Source organism: Talaromyces marneffei, chromosome 1 (assembly GCF_009556855.1).
Source record: "Talaromyces marneffei chromosome 1, complete sequence".
In the NCBI taxonomy this organism is placed as follows: Eukaryota; Fungi; Ascomycota; class Eurotiomycetes; order Eurotiales; family Trichocomaceae; genus Talaromyces; species Talaromyces marneffei.
This window is the reverse complement of record NC_072348.1, coordinates 2,581,973-2,605,986: the sequence shown is the minus strand read 5'-3', so window position 1 is coordinate 2,605,986 and position 24,014 is coordinate 2,581,973. Positions and strand designations below refer to the sequence as shown.

Sequence of the window (24,014 nt, the reverse complement as noted above, 5' to 3'; positions counted from 1 at the left end):
TTAATTACTTCCTTTCTCCTTTTATTTCCTTTTCCCATTTATGTAGGATAGTCTTGTAGAAAAAGGTTCGTACTAAATCGACTAGGTATGAAACGGGTGTATAAGCATGTCTATCATAATAAAGAGATCGACTAACTCTCCGATTGTGATTGAGATAGCAACTATGATTTTTGATATGCGGTCCAGTTGAACGAATCAGGAAGAAAAAGCAAAGAAATGATAACAGATATTGATTGACCTTGGTCTCCGGAGAACGCCGTGTATTGAAGGTACAATGCCAGGTCAGGAACTAAGGATTTAACGAAGTGCTTATAGCCCCGAAGGATTTGAAAAGGATACCCTAGATTGAGGGAATCTTCCACGTTGGATCAACCTAATATACTTTACTTTGTCCATGATTCAGGATCACCATACGTAGTCGTCCATCCATCTCCAAAGAGGGAATTGAGCAGGTTACTACTCCCGTAGAGCAGCTGGAGACGTTCTCCATAGAGTTGACGACTCATGTTATGTAGCACGCACTCTGTACCAGACGACGATTTTCCACGTGGCACGATTACCCGGTACGTAGGACTAAGATTTCGTGATACAGATGGGTCAGCAGCTGCAAATCCTTCGACCACGGACGCGGACAAACGTACCAGGGGAGATATTTTGGGATTTCACCGCTAGTTCTAGTTTGTCTATTTTGAGTATGTTTGGCCGTTACGTTCATTCATCTATAGATACACACTCTTCGGGTTGTAAGTAAGCATCGATAGCCAGTTGACTGTCCTGGTATGAAGTTACACGGTTTCATCATAGGAAAAGCAAAGAGATCATCATGCCTTATTTCCGGGCCAACAAACCAACATTGAGCTACAGTACTAGGGTTAGGGCTAAATTGTTTCACGCCTGAGGCAGAGACGGAATACAAGATGGCCAGGCCAGCATTGAACTACGTATTGTTTCCCAGGGATTCAGAGTTCATATCGTGCTTCGTATCTCAACAGCTTGTACTTTGTAGTGTGTATGCGTTGTATAGATTCTTAGTCCATGCCTCCTGACTTGTGCCCTCAAAAAAAAATATTCCCAACTCCATTTTGATGGTTTCAAACAAATCCATACCTCATGATGACAATGATGGTGTTTTCTGTTTCATGTTTTGTTTGACGGGGTTTGACGGACGTGACATGCTATGGGAGCTCCTACTTATACGTGCCACGACAGACGAGACCGTGTATGAAACGCTGACGAGTCTTGTTTCACGTTATGTCACCAATTACTCATGTGGTGGTTATAAATCAGAGAGAATGTATTAATGAAGGATGGAACTAGGTCTGGAAAGATTTGATATGATATGTAGTCAGATGAGAACTGTAGGAACATATGGACTGTAGGTATCTGGAGCCGGAGAGGAACCAAAGTAGTTGCGGATAGACATATATATCGTACCCGACGAACTACGAACAGATGATAGGCAGCCAGTAACTCGGCAGGAAATCCTTTCTAGACTCACGATTCAGGTGTTGTCATTTCGCAAGCTGTCTCCCCACAAGGGGATTGGGTAACCGCCAATGTCGTTCGACTAGATAGAAAATCTGAGCTGGCACGAAACTAAATCTGTCGACTGTCCAAATCGAGCAAAACAAAAATCTGCATGATCCATCGCAAGGCCGACATGCATCTGTACAACACCAGATCGAGCGAGCGAGCGCATGGCTTGCATCGGCACGAATTCGCGGGGTGACTGCTTGTACGACCGGAGCGACTACACCGCTCGTCGAAGGCGACTGATCTATTCAAAAATTTGATGAGATAGTGTAAGAGGCAGTATTCCGAACATTTATAGTTTCTCGCCGTAGCAGAGAGGGAGTTCTGCGTGTCAATATTTGTTTGTGTACATACATAGTACCCACTTGTATCTAGATACCTTATGCAGTCACCTGATGATCATGAGGACATGTTGTTGTTGGCGATGCCCATCCTCATACATGATACATATGTAGTTACATGTACGTAGTAGAGCCAACTCAATCTTGTAGTCTCAAGAATCTGTCTTTTCAAAGTACGTACGTGTTGCTATCTTGCCACGGTCAATGCTTTGTGCGCCAGACATTAAATCTCCACTTGAATGATTTTCTGAAACTGCGAACTTGGTTGTTGGCTCCACCAACGTCAAAACTCATGAGCTGTTTGCTTGTGGTGTCAAGTAGTGTCAACGAGCGACTATTCAATTGACAATCATCTCATTTAACTTTATATCGTGCATGCGCTGCAGTGATTGTGATATGTATTCGGAGTCGCGAAACAGTAAAATAGTGATGGTGGCGGCATGGTACAGTGTAGAAGGGAAGCGAGCAGCGAGCGGGAGACCCAAGTACTACGAAGAGACTACGAGTATGCACACCGTCTTTTAGCCCGTGCAAGTACCCTATCGTTGGAGAATAAGTGTGCTGGGCTCCCTATAACAAGCATACTACTATATCAAGCGCTTTGGGCCTCGACCACCAAAGAGAACCCCCCGAACATTCATTGAAAAGCCAGCTCGTTCATAAATCTTATTTTTACACGTCTTTCATCGAGTCTCCACAGCAATATTTGTTTTGTGTAGATTTTTCTTTCCTTTTTATCAGCAACAATGCGACTGTTAGCTTCTCGACCAAAGAATTAATACCGACAAAGAGAGGCGCTTTATGCCAGAACAATAACCATGTCCGCAATGTCGCCGTCGGCTCTGGCGGCCATGCGATTAGAACTGGAAAACGATCCCAACTGGACGCGACCGCGCCGACAGACCAACCCGGATCTGATTCATCGGCCGTCTGTATTACTTCGCCAGGCTACACGTCGAAGCGCCGATGTGTCGAGCCTCCAGAGCAGTCACAACAACTACAACCACGGCAATTACAGCAACCCTTCGTCGCCCCTGGCCGACCAAAGACCGCGCACCAGCGGGAGCATCACCCACTCGTCGGCGGCCTCCAGTAGTGCCACCGTGACGCCAACAAAGAGAACGTCAACATCGTCCCACCGGTCCTCACTGAGCGCGAGCGCTCTGTCTAACCCTGCGCTGGCCGAAATACCGTCGCGAAAGTACAACGCACTACGACTGTCGGCTGGTTCTACGGACGGCTACGCAGAGAATTATCGCCAGCATGATAACAGCAACGGCAACAGCAACAGCAACAACAACAATAATAACCTTGGCAGAGAGCCATGCGCTGCACCCCGTGATCCCGCAGCGACTAATGCACCTGCACCCACACCTGCCACGAGCACCACCATCAACTACTCACTCTCGCCCATTTCCATTGCGACGCCTACTTCTAACTATTCTATCTACTCCTCCCAGACCAGTCCTTGCTCGGAGGTGATACCGCTTTCCTCGACCTCGTCTTCATCGACTACGAAAAGACCGCTCACATCTCAGCGCCTCGCTACTACAACCAGCCCGTCGCCCGCGACCAGTACGGTGGTCAACGGTCGCCTCTTGCGCCCGGCCTCGAAACAAGCAACAACACCTCAGACCGCGCGATCAAACAACTCCCAGGACTCCCCTAGCATAGATGCCGTCGTGAATAGCAAGTCCATCCTGAAAAAGGCTGGCTCATCAACCGACATGGCATCATCTCCGTCGCGACGTCGCCGGGAGTCCACCCCGCTATCTCCCCGGAGCGCCGCAAGCAACGTGAGATCGTTGGCCGTGGATGAGCGATATCAAACTGGCAGTAGCGCATACGATGATCCGGCCGCTGACGAGCAGAAAGATTACAGCACCGACGACACTCGCTCGAAAAGCGATGACGTCTTTCTCAATATTGCAAAGTTAAGTGTGAATAGCCGGCGCAATTCGTTGGATCGACGAAGGGTAAGCAGATTCACAGCCTTTCGAAAATCAGTCACTAATTTGCGCGCAGAAACTGGGGTTGTCGGGCATATCGGCTCGGAGCTCTCTTGCGAAAGAGCAGACTCCTTCTCCCGAACAGCTGAAGTATCAGAGTAGCCCGCTCTATTCTCAACATGCATCGCCATTGTTTAACTCTAATTACTCAACACCTGGACCGGCGTCAGCCCATCCACTGGATGAAGGCTCTCGTCTTCGCCACCATAGTACCGCGGGTTCCAGATCCGTGGTCGGCGTACCACGAAGTCGATATAACCAGGAGACACCACCCGAGCTACCACACATTGATTTCAAAGCGTCACTTGCGGACGCGCGCTTGAGATACTCGCAAATGTCAAATCAGTCTTCACGAACTGTGCGACAATCTTCCATGTCGGATGCCGCAGAGCGCGCACGGCTGGATGGAGAGAAAGCCAGACACGATGGGACAACCGAGTCGACATTGTCTACAACCGCTCCTTCGACCGTGTGGGACGAATTGGATGATCTCAAATCTCGAATCAAAAAGCTTGAATTAACCGGCAAATTCCCGTCTTCGTCGGCTGCCGCTATGTCTAGTGTTTCTGGCGAACGACCTCGCACGGCAGCCACAACAGCTACTACGTTGTCTTCATCACCCAAGCAAAAGCACGTCCGCAAATCCAGTATTTCTCCCGAAGTGTTGGCTGCCACGGCAAGCGCCAATTCGATACAAACGCTATTACAATCAGCATTGGCCAAAGCCAAGACTACAGTTGGCCCAGAGGTCTACAATGCGCTCGAAGCAACAGCGACAGACGCCTTGACGTTGACTAATATGCTGGCTACTACGACAACCATAGTTTCGGGAAATTCATCAACTGTCACTGGAACAGGTCTCTCGGAGCGCCAGGCCAAACGCAAAGCAGATAGTCTGTGTCGTGGATTGACCGAACTTTGTCTCGCATTAACAGAAGAACAGGCTATTGTCCAGCCAAATAGCCAGCAGCAACCGCAGGAACAGATACGACCGCGGAGCCGTCGCCAACCCAGCGTGACGGGCGATACAGGTGATGCCATGTCTTCAATCTCTACTCGATTTCGTCGAAGCATGAGCCATGAGCCGGAAGTTACCGGACAGCAAGATTCTGGAGTGCGAACGTTTAGTCGATTTGAAAGTCACCGGGCCAACACCATCAATCTCGGATCTGCCGGACGCAGGGAACGATTATCGCATGACGAGTCAGCTTCTTCACCTCATACCCCATCATTGACTGCACCCAGTTCTCGTCTTCATCGTCTTTCTGGGTCTCAGCGGATCAAGCGAGAAGATGACTCGGAAGAGCGAGGCTCTGTCTTCAGTCGTACGATAACTGGTCGCGCCATGACAGAGGTTGATGCCTACAGTACTGAGTCTCCATCGTCTCGTTATTCCACGCCTTATCAACAAACACTATCCCAGCACCAACCAAAGGTATCACCGTCGATATCATCCTCAATCTCCCAGCGCCGTAGTTATGCAACCCCTCCAAGTGCAGGTTCAGGAATACCGACAGCACCTGGCCTCAAAATTCAACCAGGGTTTCGCCGTTATGGAGCATCAACGATCACGGGGCTATCAGAACGCGGCGCATCAGAGCCCCCTCAGACCAGTGACTCCCTATCTCCTTCTCCAGGATTACCACAAACACGGATCTCAGCTCCGTCTAGCAAAATGGCTACCAGCTACACTGCTATACAGCAGCCTAGATTGCGTAACGAAACCCTCGGGTCTCGCCGACTATTGCGAACTCGCCCGTCGACAATTGGCACGAACAACGACCGTTAATATTTTCACCACAATGGTTAACGACTTGAATATACATATTTTTCTATGATACATATAACATATTTACATACCGACGTATCTTACCCAGTACATATGCATGATTTTGCTATCTATTGAGGATATGACTCACGTCTGTCTATTACAAGCGAGTCCTTTTAATGCATGACCATGATGACACTTTTACATACATGAGTCGTTTCATCTCACACGGAGTTGTGGCATTGCTTGATGTTTCTTCTTGTATTATTTAGCGACGCCATCCATGTTCGTCTTTGAAATGTTGTTCTCGGAAGAAGTTGGGTCGATGCATTTTTATTATGGCGTTATCGGGATTTCTATTTTATCTGTTTATATTTTCAAAACTGGAGCATATCGGTTATTTTTGAGTTGAATACTATATTCTTTACCATTCTTGGTCGAGAAGTGTGTGATACAATTCTGTAAGCAATGGCAGATTCAATCACCAAGGGTCATCCAGCTGAAAACACTTCATAGTTCTAACCACCTTTCTCTGCCATAACGATTGCCTCGTTGCTGGGGTGCTCGGTCAAGCCAGAAGATACGCTCAATCCTCCCAAAAAAAGCGCGGCTTTAACAGCATCATCAATTGTAGGCTTGCCGTTGCTCTATGCCAACAGACTGGAGATGCATCTCCCGGTAATTCCTCCCATCCTCTTCCCCCCAATAGTCTCTCCTCTCATCAGCAACTCCCCTCCCACTCCTTCCCCTCTTCCTGCTTCTACTACGACGCTCCCCTCTTGATCCTCTATCCTTCCATGTCCGAGAAAGAATGGGACCTTGCTCATCCACATTAAGTCTATCCAACCTGAAGCCCAAGAATAGATAAATCGCCACAACGACAAACTCCTCCACCACAGCCATCGCAACATGAACCCCAACCGAGCCCTGGCCAAGACGGCTGAATGCTCCGCGATGCACAAAGACCACAAGTACCTGATACGCAAGCCTTACCAGAACCAACGGCAGCGCAAGTCCGATTGCAGGCGCGAGCGCTCGTTCGGCGTCACGAATGTGTTCTCGCGTAAAAGGGAGAGCAAGGCAGAATACAAGCACAATCACGGCGTAGGCGGCTACGTAGCATAGTACCGCGATGTAGGTCATGGCTGAGGGCGAGGATGAAGAACTAGCTTGTTCTGCGCCAACGATGCCGAGAACTGCGCCTACGACAACGGCCAGTTGGACGAGGCGGAAGTATTTGATTGTTATGGATGTGGTTGTGCTGGAGTTGATCAAGTCGACTCTGGGGGATATCGTTAGCGGGATCGGTTCACATTCGTTGATAGATAGGCATTTGAACAGAAGGACCGTACAAGCGTGACAACATCCCCAACGTAGCAAGCAACAGCGGAGTCAGGCCAATATGATCAAAGATAACAGCAGCGATTAAGAGACCAGTCGAGGTATTCGAGTATGTCAGCAGCAGCAGCACGTCGCCGATTATGCGAATGAGACTTAGAGTAAATGTATAATACCACCTGTGAGATTCGAGTTGGTCAGCATGGATTAATGTTTTTGTCTGATCGCAATGTCTAGATTCAAGATTCACATACCCGGAACTGCGACTGAAGCCATGTCGATTGCAAACAATCAACGATAGGAGAAGGGCAGGGACATAGACCACGATTTCCACGACAGAAACGATCTGGTTTGCATCGATAGCCATGGTGGAATAACAGTGCTGGTATTTATCAATGGACTGTTACTTCAGCTTCTCCTATGAATGTAACTGTAAAGATCTCTGAGACTGCACATTGTTGGGCCTCAAGATAACTTATATATTGCAAAGAACATCCTCCTATACAGGTTAAAAAAGAATCAAAACGAAGTCATCGCCTACCACTTTCCTAGATTGAGTCTACAGTTCGAAATGATGAATGAATTCAGCTTTGTTCTTCAATGATACTTTAGTCGAAGACATCGCACTTCGGCCATGCTGATTGGTCAAAGTAGAAGCATTTCGAACTGGATGCCTTTTTAGGGTTAGTCAGGCAGGGCAGTGGTCTGCCTAAACCGTTTGTGGTCTCCATGTCGAAAGGCATCAATCAGGATCAACCATAGCCACATCAATAATGGCTCAATGCATTTCTTGGTATCGACTGATTTCTTTTATGTTCCTCCCATTTTATGTAGGTATGCTATAGTATAGATGAAGCGAACGCACGCTAATTCTCAGAATGGTCTACTGTGGTCGACCATCAGGCTCCTGTGATGCCTGCCGCAGGAAAAGGGGAAAGGTCTGTACGCCGTAGGGCCCATATCCCCCCCTATATCTAGGTGTACTGATTGAGTTTTAGTGTGATCAAAAACGACCAGGATGTAACCAGTGCTCCAGGAAGCGAATCCCGTGCCCGGGATATCGGGATATGTCTAGTCAGATATTCAGAGACTTGACGCAGGCGACTGTGCGAAAATACCATGCTAAGAGGTCTTCAACAGTGGTTACATCAAAATCACAAAAAAGGTCTCCGAAAATAGCCAAGGCGAACCCATCCCAATCTTTGGAGGATGTTGCCCTGAACTTTTTCATAAGAGTGTATGCGCCATCAAGTCCCTCATCCTGGCTCGTGCACTTGGAAAGCGTCCTATCTGGATACAATGTCAATAATCAATCATCACTGTCCGCAGTGCTTGCACCTGCAATCGCAATCTTCCTACATGAGCAGAAGCAAGCATCCCTTATGAATCTCGCGCGAAAGCACTACCTAGCCGCTATTGCAGAAATGAGTCTGTCCCTAACATCCATCCAGCACGCTGTCAAGGATAGCACACTCATGTCAATCAATCTCCTCACTCTGTTTGAGGCCAGAGCCTTTCAAGGCCGTTCCTCCCCCACAGACTGGACAACACATATTGAAGGCGCCGTAGAATTGATTCGACTCCGTGGCCAGGACCAATTCAACTCCGTCCTTGGACAGGCTCTTTTCCTTGATACGGTCAATAATATCCGCACCTCGTGCGCACAACGTCGCATCGCTCTGCCTGCACCTATCGTGGACCTGTTGCAAACGCTCTTGCAGGCGGATTCTCCGCCGTTGAGTTACGGTCTACTAGAAATCGGCGTTGGTAATGTCGTTGACAACATAATCGAGCTTGTGGCCGGGATGCAACCCGGCGCAGTCTATCACAACGATTACACAGCTGTAATCCGCAAGGGACTTGACTTGGATTCTCAAGTTTCTGAATTGAGTCGGCAGCTTTGGAGGATTCAGTCGTATCGGGTTCTTCCGACTGATACTTCAGAGATGTGGAGATATAACGGCCTGGCACATGATTATGATAATCCGCAGAGTGCTCGGTTGTGGAATTTGTTGCGCATGTTGCGATTGTATTTGAATAAGTGGATTTGTCGTGCGTATAACAAAGCGATCTTCAATCACCAACAGCAACGGGAAAAAGAAGGAGAGCCGTCAGATATTGACCTAGTATTGCATCGCATTCCCGAAACTACAGTCGCCAATACAGTCCTCATGGCAGTGGATATACTCAGCAGTGTCCCTTACTTTTGCAACCTGATCTCATCCCTTGAATCTTTTTCCTCCTCTTCCTCGTCATCAACCGTCAGATGGCTCATCTGGCCCTTGTCCGTGGTGGCTGTATCGCCATTGAGTCCCATTTCCATGCAGATCCATGCCCGAAATTGTCTTCGCAAGTTGGGTGAAGAAATGGGGTTCGTGCAGGCGGTTGAAATTATTAATATGTTGGATAACTCGGAGACGCTGGAGGACTGGTATGACCTTCTACTATTCCCCCCTTGATATTGAACTTAATTGAATAAGCTCGTTTCTAATGTGCTGGTTACAGGCTACATTTATATCACTTGTCTTGATACCATCGTTGCCTGCCTAGGTACTTTGGCAACTGCTCTACTCAATGTTCTTTGAGTGTCTACTCAGACAGGCTCTGTCGTACACGTTGTTACTACGATAGTGAGATTTGTAAAATGTAGCTGATCAACAAAGCATTCTCCATAAAACATTTGCGCCGAGTAAAAGATTAACCTAAACAATTTCCCAACAGCCAAGCGCGCAACACCAACCACGAGACTAAACAAAAATGAACTGCAACACCAAAGAGAATCCGAACCACAAAAAAAGAAAGAAAGAAAAAGATCACAACAGATATGATCCAAAACTACTCGTTCTTCTTTTCCTCCATCTTCTCAGCTTGAGCTTTCGCCTTCTTCTGCGCCTTGGCACTCACAGACCACCGTGGGATGAACCTGCCGACACGGGCCTGGTACTCTACATACTCCGGGTATTTCCTACCGCTCAACATCTCCGTCAACCAGGTGCTACCCTGAAACAGAGCCAAATAACCCAGCGCTCCAACGCAAGCCCAGTTCAAGTAAGTCTCGGTCTTGTATGCAGACCAGAGATATAGCGTAAGCCAGATGGCTTGTTCAGCGGCGAAGTTGGGGTGACGACTGTATGACCAGAGACCTGAAACAACAAATCCGCGCTCGAGGTCTTCCTTGTCGTACCCCTCGATGATGACGCCGGTGTCACAGTATTTGATCTTGGCTTGTTGATAGCGCCATTGTTGTTCGTCTGCGACGGTCTCGATCAGGATATAGAAAAACAAAAGGCGCGAGAAGACGAGATCCGCGATGTCGAAAATTGCTCCGGTCTCGGGTAGCTGAGCGAGTACAGTGAAGAGGTAGGTTGGGGCGGTGATGGCACATAACAAGAGCGATTGGGTGAGAGCGATGAAGACGACGTCAAACAAAAAGAAGAGGAAGCGATTGTTGATTTGGTCGCGGAGTACGGCCCAGCGGTAGTCTTCAGCGCCCCAGCTGTAGCCGCCTTTGCGCCAGTAGTTGTATGTCAAGCGGATCTTTTTCCAAGTCAGTAGAGTATTTAATCAGAAGAGGGACGAAAGGAAACGTACAGTCCACAAAACACTGATCACGCCAATAGTCTGCAACCGATCCGTCGGCAACCCATTCCCATATGCCCACGCATAGTAATGCAGATTGTAAATCGAAGGCAAAAAGCTCCACCAACAATCCACCTGCGAATAATTGTTGCGAATCTCAGCCGCAAGAACAAAAAAGGGGCACAGAGCGAGCGCAAACGCGACGGCAGTCAGCATGGGGTTTGTGCCCAGGTAAAGCTCTTGGAAACTATGTAAGGCATCTGCGCTGTTGGCGGCTTCGATGACACGCGTGGGGAGTTCGAGGATTTGCGACGAGAACACGTATGGCGCGAGTGTTCGGCCGCATTGGGCGGCTTCTTCGGGGGAGAGGATTGGGGGAAGAGGGAGCGCCATGATGGATTTTCAAATCGATAGTTGAAAAAGAGAAAGAATGCTGTGAGAACGTGGTACAAACCCAGTTCTTGTGTAGGTGTGACCAGGATGTCACTTTTCTGGGGGGATTGCGGAGATAAATAACTAAGTTAGCTTACTTACATGTTTACATCAGCCACATAGCTAAATTACACTAGCTGCGTAGATTGTAGTATGAGGCGAATAGGGTGTTTCCCCAGTAGCAATCCAGCTCTGAGGCTGCATTTACATAGTAGAAGCATATTCCATACATCCATAATCCATGGGAATCGAACAGCAGGAGATCATAGCGTTCGTTCGTTAAACTTGGCTGCCATCTTGATGCCCCATATCTCAGGCAGAAACACGGACATGTCTTGGCGACGCGTCCCACGCGTTCCTTCCCTTTTTGCATTTTAGTCCAATAAGCATCGAAGTAATTGATTGAGTCCGTACTCTATTTAGATCTCTGCTTTGGAAATCTCATCGTCAAAGCACTTCCTCGCTGGCTCTAGATCGCCGCTGGCTCCGTTGCTAGCAGGATGCATAAACGCAACTATCTATTCGAGCGTGGTTGATATACAGAGCCATGCCAGGCAATCGAATCCTCTGCGTTGCAGAGAAGCCTGCTATCGCCAAGGCAGTTGCTCAGCATCTTTCTGGAGGCTCTTTTCAGACCGTATGTCATTCATTTAGCTAAGACGAACGAATGTGCGATCTGACACTACTCCCAGATCAATATACATGGCCAGCAATATGTGAAAAACTACGTCTTCAGCTTCAACTTTGGTGGAGCATGGGGAAACTGCGAAGTAACCATGACTAGTGTCATTGGTCACTTGACCGGGCTGGAATTTGGCAAGGAATACAAAGGTTGGACTTCGTGCCCGCCTAGTCTGTTGTTTGAAGTGCCGGTGTTCGAGAATGTCGATACAGTAGGTTGGGTTCTCAAGTCGAGAGGGGGGCATCTCTTACTGACCCTTGTAACAGGATAAACTAAGCATTGCCGAGAATATCAAGAAACAGGCTCAGTACTGCAAAGCCCTGTTTATCTGGACTGATTGCGATCGAGAGGGAGAGCATATCGGAACTGAAGTCAAGAAACAGGCCCGTTTAGGCAACGCTCGCATTGAAGTCAAGAGGGCTAGGTTTAGTAACACCGAAAGAGCGTACGTAAACCCTCATAGAGTGCAATTAGATATCTAGTTACGTTCAACTAACATCACCCTAGTCATGTATTGAGAGCGGCTCGTGAGCCCATAGAACTGGACGAAAAGCAAGCAAGTGCTGTAGCTGCCAGGATTGAGTTGGATTTGCGTGTCGGCGCTGCATTCACACGTCTACAGACACTTCAACTGCAGACTCTTGGAAGTCCTCTAGACCAGGGTCCGATCAGTTATGGTATTTCTATTTCAGATTTCAGTTTCTACTCCGACAGATGACTAACTGTAACAGGTTCATGTCAGTTCCCTACACTAGGTTTTGTAGTCGACCGGTATCTTCGAGTTCAAAACTTTAAACCAGAACCTTTCTGGGCCATAGCCGTCATCCATAAACGTGATGACATCAACGTCAACTTCAACTGGCGTCGAGTGCGCCTCTTTGACCGAGCAGCCGTGACTGTCATGCTGGAACGATGTCTCGATGCGAAGAATGCAAAAGTCACCAAGGTGACAAAGAAGCCAACCAGCAAATGGCGACCATTACCTCTAACAACTGTTGACTTGCAGATGATGGGCAGTAAGTATCTGCGAATGACTTCTCATCAAGTGATGCAAATTGCAGAGACATTATACACACGCGGATTCATCAGCTACCCACGAACGGAAACAGATCAGTTTGACAAAGCAATCGATTTGAAGAAGCTCATTGAAAAGCAAGTACCAGACCGGACTTGGGGACAATATGCGCAGGGGTAAGTTTGCTCTATTTACTATTCATCAATCCAGGCTAAGAACAAAAGTCTATTGGACGGTAACTTCAGGACACCTCGTGCAGGTAAAAATAACGATCAAGCTCATCCGCCCATTCACCCTATCTGTGCAGTAGGATCGTCGGCACTCAAAGACGAAGAGAAGCGGGTATTCAACTTTGTAGTCCGGCGCTTTCTCGCATGTTGCTCAGAAGACGCCAAGGGTCAAACTTCTGAAGTCGAAATCCAGTATGGCGATGAATACTTCCATGCCAAAGGACTCATTGTTCTCGAGAGAAATTACTTGGATATCTACGTCTACGACAAATGGGAGAGCAGCACGCAGCTACCTCATTTCGAAGTCGACGAGGTCTTTGAGCCAACTGAAGCGAAGATCACGGAAGGAAAGACGACACCACCGACGTACTTGACAGAGCCAGAACTGATTGCACTCATGGATGCAAATGGTATTGGCACGGATGCTACTATGGCAGAGCATATCAATAAGATCAAAGAGCGACAATACGTTGCAGCACGTCCTCATACTGGCGGGGGCAACAACGAAGCTGGTGGTAGAGGCCGAGGCCGTGGTAGAGCAGCGGCAAGCAATACCGGCGTCCAAGAACTGATACCCACACGATTAGGCGTCGCTCTAGTCGAAGGATACGACAATGTTGTTGCCGGCCTCGCGGATTGCCCGTCGCTCAGCAAGCCACATTTACGGAAAGAAATGGAACAACTCATGCGTGACATTTGCAACGGCACCCGGACACGCACGGAAGTCGTTGAGCAGAGCTTGGATATGTACCGTGGAGTTTTTATTCAGACACAACGAAGAATCGACATGTTGAAAGAAGCGTGTCGAAAATACGTGTTTCAGCAGGGGGCAGTGACGGTAACGACGACGACGAACACGAATGGGACAAGAAGGCGACGATGAGCTATGACTGAGACGACGACATATTGATACCCTTGCTTACTGAGCGTTATTGAGACGGCATTTTCATTCTAACTTGTTGAGACATCTACTTGACTAAGAATATAATAATGAACAGTTAAAGTTCCACCACTAGCTTCGTCGCACTGACACCCGTCTTGCACTTCTTGAGCGCTTCATCAATGCACTCTAAACCCTTTCCGACAACGGTTGGAGGTGGAAGACATTTGAGCTTTCCTGCCTGCAATGCCGAAGTCACATAATCTCTCCAGACCGGGGTAGCAACATCGTCCACAGCAAAGATCATACCCGCTTTGATGTTGTCTGGGACATCTCCTGGTGGAGGATGGACACAAGCCAGATGGACGCCACCCAATCTCTCGAGGATGAATAGGTCGTTTGTATACGTTTCTGGCGTAGAGATAGCATCAAAGATACCAACGAATTCTCTTCCGGATTCCGAAGCTGCTGCAATTACTTTTTCGACGAATGAAGGCTCATGGTAGTCGAATACTCCAGCCGCTCCGCAACTCTTGCAGAGATCAAAGTTGCGCTCGCTGGCGATTGAAATCACTTTGATTCCCGCTGCGGTTGCTAATTGGGTTGTCATCGAACCGACAGAGGAAGAACCACCGTATACGATAAGGGTCTTATTTGAGGTCGCGGGTTCCAGTGATGGATATGGCAGGCCGAGAGCAGGGGTGGATACACCTGGCATTGCTGTACCGGGCTGCTTGACTGAGAGCGCGCAGACGGCAGCTTCAATAGCAAAGGCTGCCACTACTCCTTCGGTAAAAGGGATGGCGTCGGGAAGAATAGCAGCTTTGTCTGCTGGCACAGTTGTGTACAGAGCGAATGCTCCGTCCTGAGGCTTGCCAGTTACTAGGCTGATTGCATGCCTATATTGACGTTAGTACTAGGCAATCGATGAATGCAACAAAGCATTGCAAAAAGAATACGGTACCCAATAACGCGATCCCCCTTCTTGAAGCGCTGTACTTCAGAGCCGACTTGGTGCACTGTTCCAGCCACATCGCAACCAAAGATGGCAGGCCATTGTTGAACAAAAACCCCAGCGTCCTGCATATGGGTGTCTAGAGGATTAATGGCAATAGCGGCGTTCTGAATAACGATCTCATTTGGTCCTGGAATCGGCATGGGCGCATCACCCACCTGGAGGGGAGTGCCGGCCTCATGGAGCCATGCGGCTTTGTTTGATGTCATCTTGATCTTCTTTGACTGGAGCTTATGGAGAAAGGAAGTTATTCTCGTTAGAAATGGGCTTGGATTGAAGCGATAGTCCTACATGATCACTTGTGGTGTTCAGTCTATGTATTTATACTTAAACTTCTTCGATATACTCTGAGATTTCAAAGCCACCATGAAGCAATTCGTCGATTCGTAAGCTCATAGACTCGACGAGAGAACATTAGTAATGACCTCAGACAAAAAACAGAACGCCGGCATAATGGTTACCCCAAATGGGTGAGCTAGAACCGCATATGCCGTTCCGAAATCTAGTATGGAGTTCCATCGCTCGCTCCACCTTACTTATTAGTATATTTTCCCAAGTGAATACGACAGACCCCACTCTCTATTTTGCAGTTATCAATCATGGATTTCCTTAATCGAATCACATATAACATTCCAATTTCCCATTCCGCCTAGTACTAGAGATTCTAATTAATCGCTAGCCCCCTATGCGTCCCACGCAATTCCTGTAGTATGAATGCCCCCTTCGGTGCGGGTGACTTCTTACTCCACTACAACACCCAGTACAAACTTCTCATCTGCGTTGAATGCAAATACGCCATCCAAAACCACGCCGTGGATAGCCATCTGCTACGCCACAAAATCTATCGCGGGGAGCGGCAGCAATTGCTATCTGCAATCTCTGAATTAGAGCTTCCGGAACCCGATGATGTGCAGTTTCCGTCTGAGCCGTGTGAACCCGTGGATGGGTTACCAGTTATCGCTGGGTATAAATGTACGGCGACGGGTTGTGGGAGTCTGTATGCGAGTGTTAAGCGGATGAGGAGGCATTGGAGTGAGTATCATGGGGTGACTGATATGCCGGAGAGTTATACTTGTGCTGTGAATATGCAGACTTTCTTCAGGGGGACGAAGATTAGGTATTTCGAGGTGTTGAAGACGTCGTTGCTCGTTAGCAATGGGAGGAATTCACAGCAACAACAAAGCTTGGATTCCGTGACTATACCAAGACTTTATGCCCAACCGGTTGAATCCAGTTCGACTCCAGGATTAGATCTAGACTTGGAAAAACTGAGATACTTTCACCATTTCATTACCACGACGAGTCTCACACTCCCCACCGGAAATCCAAATGCAACAAAATTCTGGCAGACGGATGTTATATCACATGCCCTAAACCTGCGCTGGATGATGTTTGGATTACTTTCTATCACTGCGAGTCATTTGGCAGTAATTTCGGAAGACAGAGATGTCAAACGTATACATCTGGAACGTTCAGTACAATTTTGTCAAGCGTTCCTGGCTGGATGGAATGAGATGAAGAATGTCTGTCTCGGTGAGCCTGACGCCTCCAATGTGATAGCAATCGGTGCTCGGATGGCTTGCATTCAACGATTATGTACCTGGATGTCTGATTCCTCTACCCTTGAATTGATTTCCATACAGTCTTTTGTGACGACTCTTCGAGGATGTGCTAACCAGGACTTCATACTTGTCTCAACAATTGGTGACGATACTCTAAGGGATATAGCCAGACAGTCTATAACTCATCTCGCAAGTCCCAATGCTTCAATACGCACCGACATCGCCAAATGCGTCCTTCTAGAACACTTCTCCAACCTCCCCTACCACATGGCCGGAAAACTAGGCAGACCCAACGGATCTATCGACTTTATGGCCGTAATGTCTGCCATCGGCGCACTGATTGATTGCTGTCATCAAGTCTACGAGGCAAATGATGTAGAAACCGCCTGGGTGGGAATGGAGGAGTGGCTGAAGAAAGTCTCGGGTCGATTTACCGAGCTTTTGGTGACTGAGAAAAGTCCGGCTGCGCTCATTTTGTTTGCGCAGTGGCTACTTTTGGTCGCGACAGCGGAACGTTTCTGTTGGTTTTCGAGGGGGTTGGCGATGAAGATGTTGCGTCTGGTTGTGGGGGAGTTGGAGGAAGATGGCACTTTTCAGGGCTTCCTCGCGGAGTTGATGGGTTGGGCTTTGGTGGCTGTATAACTGCACTCAATAATATACCTGTACCATATCAAAACTTGGCGTCTTTGAATGAATAGACTTGTTCGTGTGCTCCGTATATCCATCGATCATTAGTAATATATTACTACATATATTGAAATTATCGTCCAATTAAATGCTAGGACAGTTAGTGGCTAAACTACGGGCCTACCCGGACTTTAACAGAACCCGAATGTCTGCCCTAAGAACCCTGAGAGCGCTCGGGGAGTTACCAACTCCCGAACACCATCATAATCGGACAATGTGCAATATTGACTTTCGGCCCTACCAACGAAAAATGAATCCATCATCGATCATTTGACCGGTTTTTTTTTGGGCTGAAACCTATTTTTCAACTTGGAATTTAGGTTGGAGTCTTCGAGCTTGGTGGAGCAAATGACTCCTTTCTCTTGGTTGCCTACGGTAAGGCAAGATTTGATGGAGATAGGTATAAAAAGGCGGTGTTCATGTCCCTCCATAGGTAATTTTCTGTAATACATCAAAAATCATATATACTCAATTTCGCTATATCAAACTTCTAACATGAATAAACTCTACGACGTCATCATCGTTGGTGCAGGACCCGTTGGCCTCTTCCTGGCTTGCGAACTACGTCTAGCACGCGCCTCCGTCCTAGTCCTTGATCAAGATCTCAAGCTCGAGTCCCCCTTCAAAGATGCACCCTTAGGCTTTCGAGGTATAAACACATCGTCTGTTGAATCCTTATATCGCCGTGGTCTGCTAGGCGAATTCGTCGACCTCGAAAAACGGGTTCTAGGTCTCCAGAAGACGGAAGGGTTCCAATTTGGAGGTCATTTTGCGGGCATCGGTCTCAATGCAAACAAGCTGGAATTGGATCGTTGGGAGTACCGTCTTCCAGGCCCGGGGCTGATCCCACACCAAACGACTCTTCAGCATGTGGAGACGGTTCTCAGCAAGCAAGCCGAGAAATTGGGTGTCACTGTACTCAGGAGCCATGGAGTACAGCATATCGCAGCACAGAACGACAAGAGTGTTACGGTAGAAGCTGGGGAAACAAATCAATCATTTACCGGCAAGTGGTTAGTAGGATGTGATGGTGGTCGAAGCGCGATTCGCAGAGCTGCAGGGCTCGGCTTTGAAGGAACAGAAGCTAAACTCACGGGTTATGCTGTCCACTGCGAGCTTGATCATCCGGAGAAATTGAAGCAGGGATTTAACCCGACGGCAAATGGCATGTATGTCAGCATAATGAAAAACAGTATGCATCTATTTGATTTTGATGATGGCGCGTATGATCGGACGCAAAAAATCACAAAGGAACACCTTCAGGAAGTCCTCAACCGAGTGACAGGTGTCACGGACTTGAAAATCGAAAAAGTCCACTCTGCATCATCGTATACTGACCGCTGTATGCAAGCGAATACCTACCGTAAGGGGCGTATTCTACTTGCTGGAGATGCTGCGCATATTCACTCACCGCTTGGAGGTCAAGGCTTGAATCTGGGCCTGGGCGATGCCTTCAATCTGGGTTGGAAGCTAGCTGCAACAATACGACAAGAGGCTAACAACGACAAAACCCCAGTAAACCTAGATTTACTGGACACGTATGAAGCCGAACGTCGTCCCATCGCAGCTTGGGCACTTGACTGGACACGCGCTCAAGTCTCAATACTGCAACCAGGGCCTTTTGGCAGGGCAAATCGCAACTTAGTTAGCGAATTCATTAATACAACCGATGGGACGAACTTGTTCCTGGATCGCTTCTGGGGCTTGACACAGCGGTACAACCTCGATGGTAACGACGGCAAGAAGACTATTCACCCTCTTGTCGGAAGTAGTGTGCCCGATTTTGAGTTTGAGGATGGATCAAGGCTGGGGAGTAAGATGGCAGCTGGACGAGGGCTGATCATCGATTTCCAGGATAATGCGGCACTCAGGGAGTTGGCTGAAGAGAAGTATGGAGCCAAGGTCGATTATTTGAATGTGTCTGCAAAGGATAGGCGTGGTCTTGGAGCTGTGATTGTTCGACCTGATGGTTTTGCTGCTTGGGCCATAGAAGATAACGAGAAACCAGACATGGACGCAGCCAAGGCTGTTCTGGAGAAATGGTTCGCTTTCTGAACCAAGACAGATGAGAACGGCTCATCCAAGCCACATTGTACCATTATTTCGAATACCTATCAGCTCCACTCAGTAGTTTAATAGAGAATCATATCATTTCATGGTCTGTTTACTTGAGTGTTCGCAGAGACCGAGCAAATAAATCTGATCAGCCGGCGGGGCCGACCTGTGGCACACTCTACGGCAGGACCGCATCGCCCTTTCCCCACATAAAGCAAAGTCCAATACCATTTCTTTTCCTCATCGCTTATATTCTATCTTCCTGGATCCTGATTGGAGACAAATGATCTATGTTATTGCAAGAAAGCCCAATGATCCTATTTACGTCGATGTTGACTAGCCTCCATTAGCCAAGGTAAATCCTACAAACTATGAGTCATAATGATTCGGATCTCGCTTGATGGATGATGCTTATAAGAAGCAATAGGTCCTCCTATATCTCATATACGGGAGAATTACAGCAGTGCAGAAAAATAGCGATTTTTTCAAGTCACGCAAGGTTTTTGAAGGGATCAGATCAGCATTTATTTATAGATTTATTGGAACAATGTCTCGTCGAGGGGGTGGTAGGCCGATGCCTCGCGGGGTGGTCCTCTCCAAAGCGCTTTCGCATTTACTCCGACACTCGGCAGAAAGGGAGAACCTGAAGATCAGCAAAGAAGGTTATGTGAACGTGGCAGATCTAGTACGTGAGACGGTCCGGTCTTTTCCCTACTGAATCCCACCCTAATGAAGGATACAGCTCGAATCGAGAAAAGTGAAATCTCTAGGAGCGACATTACCAGAAATTATGCAAGCAGTGTCGAGCTCGGATAAACAGAGATTCTCATTGTTCTACATCGCTCCAGAAACCATAGAAGCCGGCAAACAGGAAAGCCAAGAGCAGCAAGAAGCGGTGATTGCCACCGCCGCCTCAGAAGAAAAACAGAAAAATGCGACAGCGCACGCATTGTCTGTTAACGATAATGATCCGTCGCATTTTCTCATCCGAGCAACACAAGGTCATAGCATGCAAAGTGTTGACACAACACTTTTCTTGGAAAAATTGAGTCTGGAAGACAATGCCACATCGAAGCTTCCGGATACAGTTGTGCATGGTACATACCATGGCGCATGGCCTTTGATTTTCGCTTCCGGGGGTCTACAGTCTATGGGCAGATTACAAGTGCATTTCGCAACTGGTCCGACAATTGACGAAGTGTTTCCCAATGGACGAGATGCACCACTAGCAGTACTAGATCCTAGATCAAAAGGAACCGTTATCTCAGGCATGCGGTCCGACGCCCAGATTTTGATCTACATAAACTTGCGCAAAGCATTGGAAGCTGGTTGTCCGTTCTACCGAAGTGAGAATGGTGTCATTCTCAGCGAAGGCATGGACGCTGACGATAATGGCAAAACGAAGATTGTTCCAATTGAATTCTTTGACCTTGTTGTTGAAAGGCAAGCTGGCCTGGGCGTTTTGTGGGAAGAAGGGCGTGTTGTCCAGGAGCTACCGTCCCGTTTGGCAGAAAAGAAGAATCCGAAAGCACTCAGGGGAGGTAGGGGAGGAGGAAGAGGCAGGGGACAGTGATGATGATGGAAACGTACAGTTCAAAGTGCCATGTGAGGGCCGATCTACTGTGCATATTTTGAATTGTCCTGGAAGCCCCGTCAAATATCACGTTCCATCTCGGAGAGAATCCCTTCAGCTTCGGCTTGTTCTAGCTATCCGAAGGACATGGTTCTAGTGTGACTTTGCATCCCTTCCGTCCTACTGCCGTACCTCCAATTTCACACTGTCAAACATACCCCGTACACAACCTAAAAATAATCGAGTGGCATAACCTAAAGCAAGTGTGCGGGGAGACAAATGAGGGGAAAACATCCGAAGCGGGGAATACGGTGCTTTACCCGAGCTGTACCAATTCAGCAGCCGACACATCCACGCAATCAAACCAAGTCAGACAATGGTGCTCGAATCGTAGCTGTTTAGAAGTTAGGCAGAGTTGCGACATACATTTGGATTTGTTTATTTATACCTAGTTGACAGACTAGCTGGCGACCAGCTTGGAGAAAATCATGTAATTTAGACTACTCAGCTTGACCTTTCTGCTCCAATTCACTCTTCCAGAAACATTACTTTTTTTTTCGCAACCACTCTATCATACTTTGGAACATCGCTATAGCAAAAAGAGAGAGAAAGGCCATCAAAATGACTGGCCATCAATATGATTCCACATTCACCGACCGCGTTATCAACGCCATGGGTCCCAAGACGAATCCCCGTCTGCACCAGTTGATGAGCGGCTTCATTCGGCACATCCATGACTTTGCGCGAGAGAATGAGTTGACAGTCGACGAGTGGATGCAAGGCGTACAGATGATCAACTGGGCGGGACAAATGAGTGATGCTAAACGTAATGAGGGACAACTTTTGTGTGATGTTATTGGGCTTGAATCGTACGTCGCGGTATCAACGAATGCTGTCAACTGGTCTGATGCTAATAATCTTTTTCAACCTGATGATAGATTGGTAGACGAAATCACTTACAAAGTAGCATCTGAAGCAGATGCGCCAACAGCAACAGCCATCCTCGGCCCCTTTTTCCGAGCAGACACAATGGTCCGACAAAATGGCGACAATATCGTTGTCACAGGAGTCGACGATGGAGAAATGGTCTTTATGCATGGCCAAGTGATGGATTACAAGACAAAGAAACCTATCCCAGGCGCCATTGTGGAGGTATGGCAAGCGTCTACCAATGGATTATATGAGCAGCAAGATTCGAATCAAGTTGAGCATAATCTGCGAGGGAAGTTTACGACTGATGAGAATGGGAAATATTGGTTTTATTGTTTGAGGCCGACGCCTTATCCTGTTCCTGACGATGGTTAGTATTTTTTTTACTCCGTGTTATGGACATTGTACTTACTATGATCGTATAGGCCCGGCAGGAAAGTTGCTGCAGCTCATGGATCGACACCCCTATCGTCCTGCGCATATTCATATCTTTGTAAGTATTCACTTATTATTTACTAAAAGAACAGAAGAAATCTAACCAGATCCCTAGGCCACACATGACGGATACAAGCCCCTCATCACACAAATATTCGACAGAAAAGACCCATACCTCACCAATGACTCTGTTTTCGCGGTCAAGGACTCCTTGATTGTGGATTTTGTCCCTCTGGAAGGGGACCCCAAAGCCTCTACTGAGTTGACTTATGATGTGAAGCTAGTTCCCAGGGATTCTTGAGCGGAAACAAGAATGGGCGGGTTTATGTCATTTATGGAGTTGTGAATATTATTGTATTTACGTGTATCTTGTACTGAAAATGTTCCATGTCATTCAAAGGTTTGCTTTAGCGGAGAAAAATTCATGGGAAATCTATCAATGCGATTCATTAATCCAAAATTCTAGTCTATTAATCTCTTATCAATGCGATCTCGTAAACTCCAAGATCAGATTCGCAACCTCATCACTCGCTTCGATGCAATGCCAATGACCAACCCCCGGTAAAACATCAAGCGTCTTCAAAGTACTAGACACAGTCGCTATAATATGTTTGCAACCCTCCAAAGGGGCAGCCTTGTCCTCACCGCCAGCAATAATCAACAACGGAGCATTGATTGCAGCATAATCCGGCGCTGTCGCTTCAGAAATAACGTGGCAGAGCGAGATGTATCCCTCGGGCGATTGACCTAGAATGAGTTCTCGGATAAACGCTTTTTGTAGGGCGGTACCTTTTGATCCGGTTGCTGCGTATGGGATTGTGTTGGCCATTGGTTCCATGCCATCTATTTGGCAAGCAAGTCAGCAATTTTTCAAAATAGGAACGGCGGGAAGGAAAAATGGGGTAGTATTGCATACCCTCAGATACAATCTGAATCCTCTTCTCAAAAACCTGCCCAGTACTAGCCGTCGGATGCACAGGCCCAATAGCCACCACCATAACAACTCTATCACCATACTTGGCCGCAAACTGCAAAGCCGTCGTTCCGCCCATAGAATGACCAACAAGCACAGCCTTTGACACCTTGAGTCTATCCATCAACTTCACAACATCGTCGGCAATGGTATCAATAGACTGACTCAAGCCCGTAAAAGCGGATCTTCCAGAGCCATATGTATCGATTGCTATGCAGCGATGGTTTGGTGTTATATGTGGGATTACGCCGCCGTAGTAGTTTTGGGATGAACCTAGGCCGTGGATGAAGATGTAGGTTAGACCACCGACGGGGGGACCGTTGGGGTGGGAGTCGGAGTAGTTGAGACGTTTTTGGTTTACTTCGATGTATGGCATGGTGAGTTGTTGGGATAATCAGAGGTAGGTAAACAAGTAAGTATGGGAGATCAGAGTTGTGGAAGTCTTGAAGATGGAATAGGTTGTGTCATGTAGACGAATAATTGACGTCTATCCGATCCACTGTTTTGTTCTGGTTGCAGATTAGGTTGGGCTCGTAAGTTTGATGGACATCAATACACAAATCCGTACTTGACTTGAGGCAATTCTGATGTTAGAGTAGAATTATAGATTGATTATAGACACAATTTACGAAAGTTGGGCCTTCTACGTCGAAAAATACATTGTATGATAGACCCACTTTCCCAGATCGAACCAATCACGGTGCGTGCTTTTCACCTTATTCAGACCTCAAGCTCCAAATTGCGGGGGACACAAACTCGGCTCCTTCACCCATCGACCGAATTCTCTCTCCAAGGACTCTCATCCGATCTGGCGCGTATTCAGGACCTTTATGCGTAGCATTAACAGAGGAAACCATTCCGACCGGTTTTATTCCGCTGATATATGCATCCATTCAACTAGCACGCGACAGCTCGGAAGTAGAGTCTCGGTCGACACGATCCGAAAGCCCCATCAGCCGTAGCTGTCGGATGCCAGA

General features: G+C 47.6%; 11 protein-coding genes across 11 annotated transcripts; 7 read left to right on the top strand and 4 right to left on the bottom strand.

The window, feature by feature from the left end:
• Positions 1-2,692: 2,692 nt before the first annotated feature.
• On the top strand, positions 2,693-5,672 carry EYB26_000964 (uncharacterized protein; the record flags this gene model as incomplete). The annotated part of the gene is made up of 2 exons (XM_054260277.1): positions 2,693-3,850; positions 3,900-5,672. The coding sequence occupies 2 exons, from the start codon at positions 2,693-2,695 to the stop codon at positions 5,670-5,672; spliced, it is 2,931 nt and encodes a 976-aa protein (XP_054116252.1).
• Positions 5,673-6,275: 603 nt separating this feature from the next.
• EYB26_000963 (uncharacterized protein) lies at positions 6,276-7,356 on the bottom strand (the record flags this gene model as incomplete). Its single annotated transcript, XM_054260276.1, has 3 exons — positions 6,276-6,933; positions 7,004-7,168; positions 7,244-7,356. 3 exons carry the CDS (start codon positions 7,354-7,356, stop codon positions 6,276-6,278), a joined length of 936 nt encoding a protein of 311 aa, XP_054116251.1.
• A 511-nt stretch (positions 7,357-7,867) lies between these two features.
• EYB26_000962 (uncharacterized protein) lies at positions 7,868-9,519 on the top strand (the record flags this gene model as incomplete). Its single annotated transcript, XM_054260275.1, has 3 exons — positions 7,868-7,927; positions 7,988-9,420; positions 9,495-9,519. 3 exons carry the CDS (start codon positions 7,868-7,870, stop codon positions 9,517-9,519), a joined length of 1,518 nt encoding a protein of 505 aa, XP_054116250.1.
• Positions 9,520-9,824: 305 nt separating this feature from the next.
• On the bottom strand, positions 9,825-10,961 carry EYB26_000961 (uncharacterized protein; the record flags this gene model as incomplete). Its single annotated transcript, XM_054260274.1, has 2 exons — positions 9,825-10,526; positions 10,581-10,961. The coding sequence occupies 2 exons, from the start codon at positions 10,959-10,961 to the stop codon at positions 9,825-9,827; spliced, it is 1,083 nt and encodes a 360-aa protein (XP_054116249.1).
• Positions 10,962-11,547: 586 nt separating this feature from the next.
• Positions 11,548-13,810, top strand: EYB26_000960 (uncharacterized protein; the record flags this gene model as incomplete). Its single annotated transcript, XM_054260273.1, has 6 exons — positions 11,548-11,637; positions 11,693-11,893; positions 11,949-12,127; positions 12,190-12,359; positions 12,414-12,873; positions 12,922-13,810. 6 exons carry the CDS (start codon positions 11,548-11,550, stop codon positions 13,808-13,810), a joined length of 1,989 nt encoding a protein of 662 aa, XP_054116248.1.
• Positions 13,811-13,925: 115 nt separating this feature from the next.
• On the bottom strand, positions 13,926-15,031 carry EYB26_000959 (uncharacterized protein; the record flags this gene model as incomplete). Its single annotated transcript, XM_054260272.1, has 2 exons — positions 13,926-14,706; positions 14,772-15,031. 2 exons carry the CDS (start codon positions 15,029-15,031, stop codon positions 13,926-13,928), a joined length of 1,041 nt encoding a protein of 346 aa, XP_054116247.1.
• Positions 15,032-15,532: 501 nt separating this feature from the next.
• EYB26_000958 (uncharacterized protein) lies at positions 15,533-17,026 on the top strand (the record flags this gene model as incomplete). The annotated part of the gene is made up of 1 exon (XM_054260271.1): positions 15,533-17,026. The coding sequence occupies one exon, from the start codon at positions 15,533-15,535 to the stop codon at positions 17,024-17,026; it is 1,494 nt and encodes a 497-aa protein (XP_054116246.1).
• Positions 17,027-17,566: 540 nt separating this feature from the next.
• On the top strand, positions 17,567-19,126 carry EYB26_000957 (uncharacterized protein; the record flags this gene model as incomplete). The annotated part of the gene is made up of 1 exon (XM_054260270.1): positions 17,567-19,126. One exon carries the CDS (start codon positions 17,567-17,569, stop codon positions 19,124-19,126), a length of 1,560 nt encoding a protein of 519 aa, XP_054116245.1.
• A 547-nt stretch (positions 19,127-19,673) lies between these two features.
• On the top strand, positions 19,674-20,699 carry EYB26_000956 (uncharacterized protein; the record flags this gene model as incomplete). The annotated part of the gene is made up of 2 exons (XM_054260269.1): positions 19,674-19,811; positions 19,869-20,699. 2 exons carry the CDS (start codon positions 19,674-19,676, stop codon positions 20,697-20,699), a joined length of 969 nt encoding a protein of 322 aa, XP_054116244.1.
• A 621-nt stretch (positions 20,700-21,320) lies between these two features.
• On the top strand, positions 21,321-22,365 carry EYB26_000955 (uncharacterized protein; the record flags this gene model as incomplete). The annotated part of the gene is made up of 4 exons (XM_054260268.1): positions 21,321-21,568; positions 21,638-21,999; positions 22,055-22,122; positions 22,180-22,365. 4 exons carry the CDS (start codon positions 21,321-21,323, stop codon positions 22,363-22,365), a joined length of 864 nt encoding a protein of 287 aa, XP_054116243.1.
• A 180-nt stretch (positions 22,366-22,545) lies between these two features.
• On the bottom strand, positions 22,546-23,413 carry EYB26_000954 (uncharacterized protein; the record flags this gene model as incomplete). Its single annotated transcript, XM_054260267.1, has 2 exons — positions 22,546-22,907; positions 22,981-23,413. 2 exons carry the CDS (start codon positions 23,411-23,413, stop codon positions 22,546-22,548), a joined length of 795 nt encoding a protein of 264 aa, XP_054116242.1.
• Between the last annotated feature and the right edge of the window lie 601 nt (positions 23,414-24,014).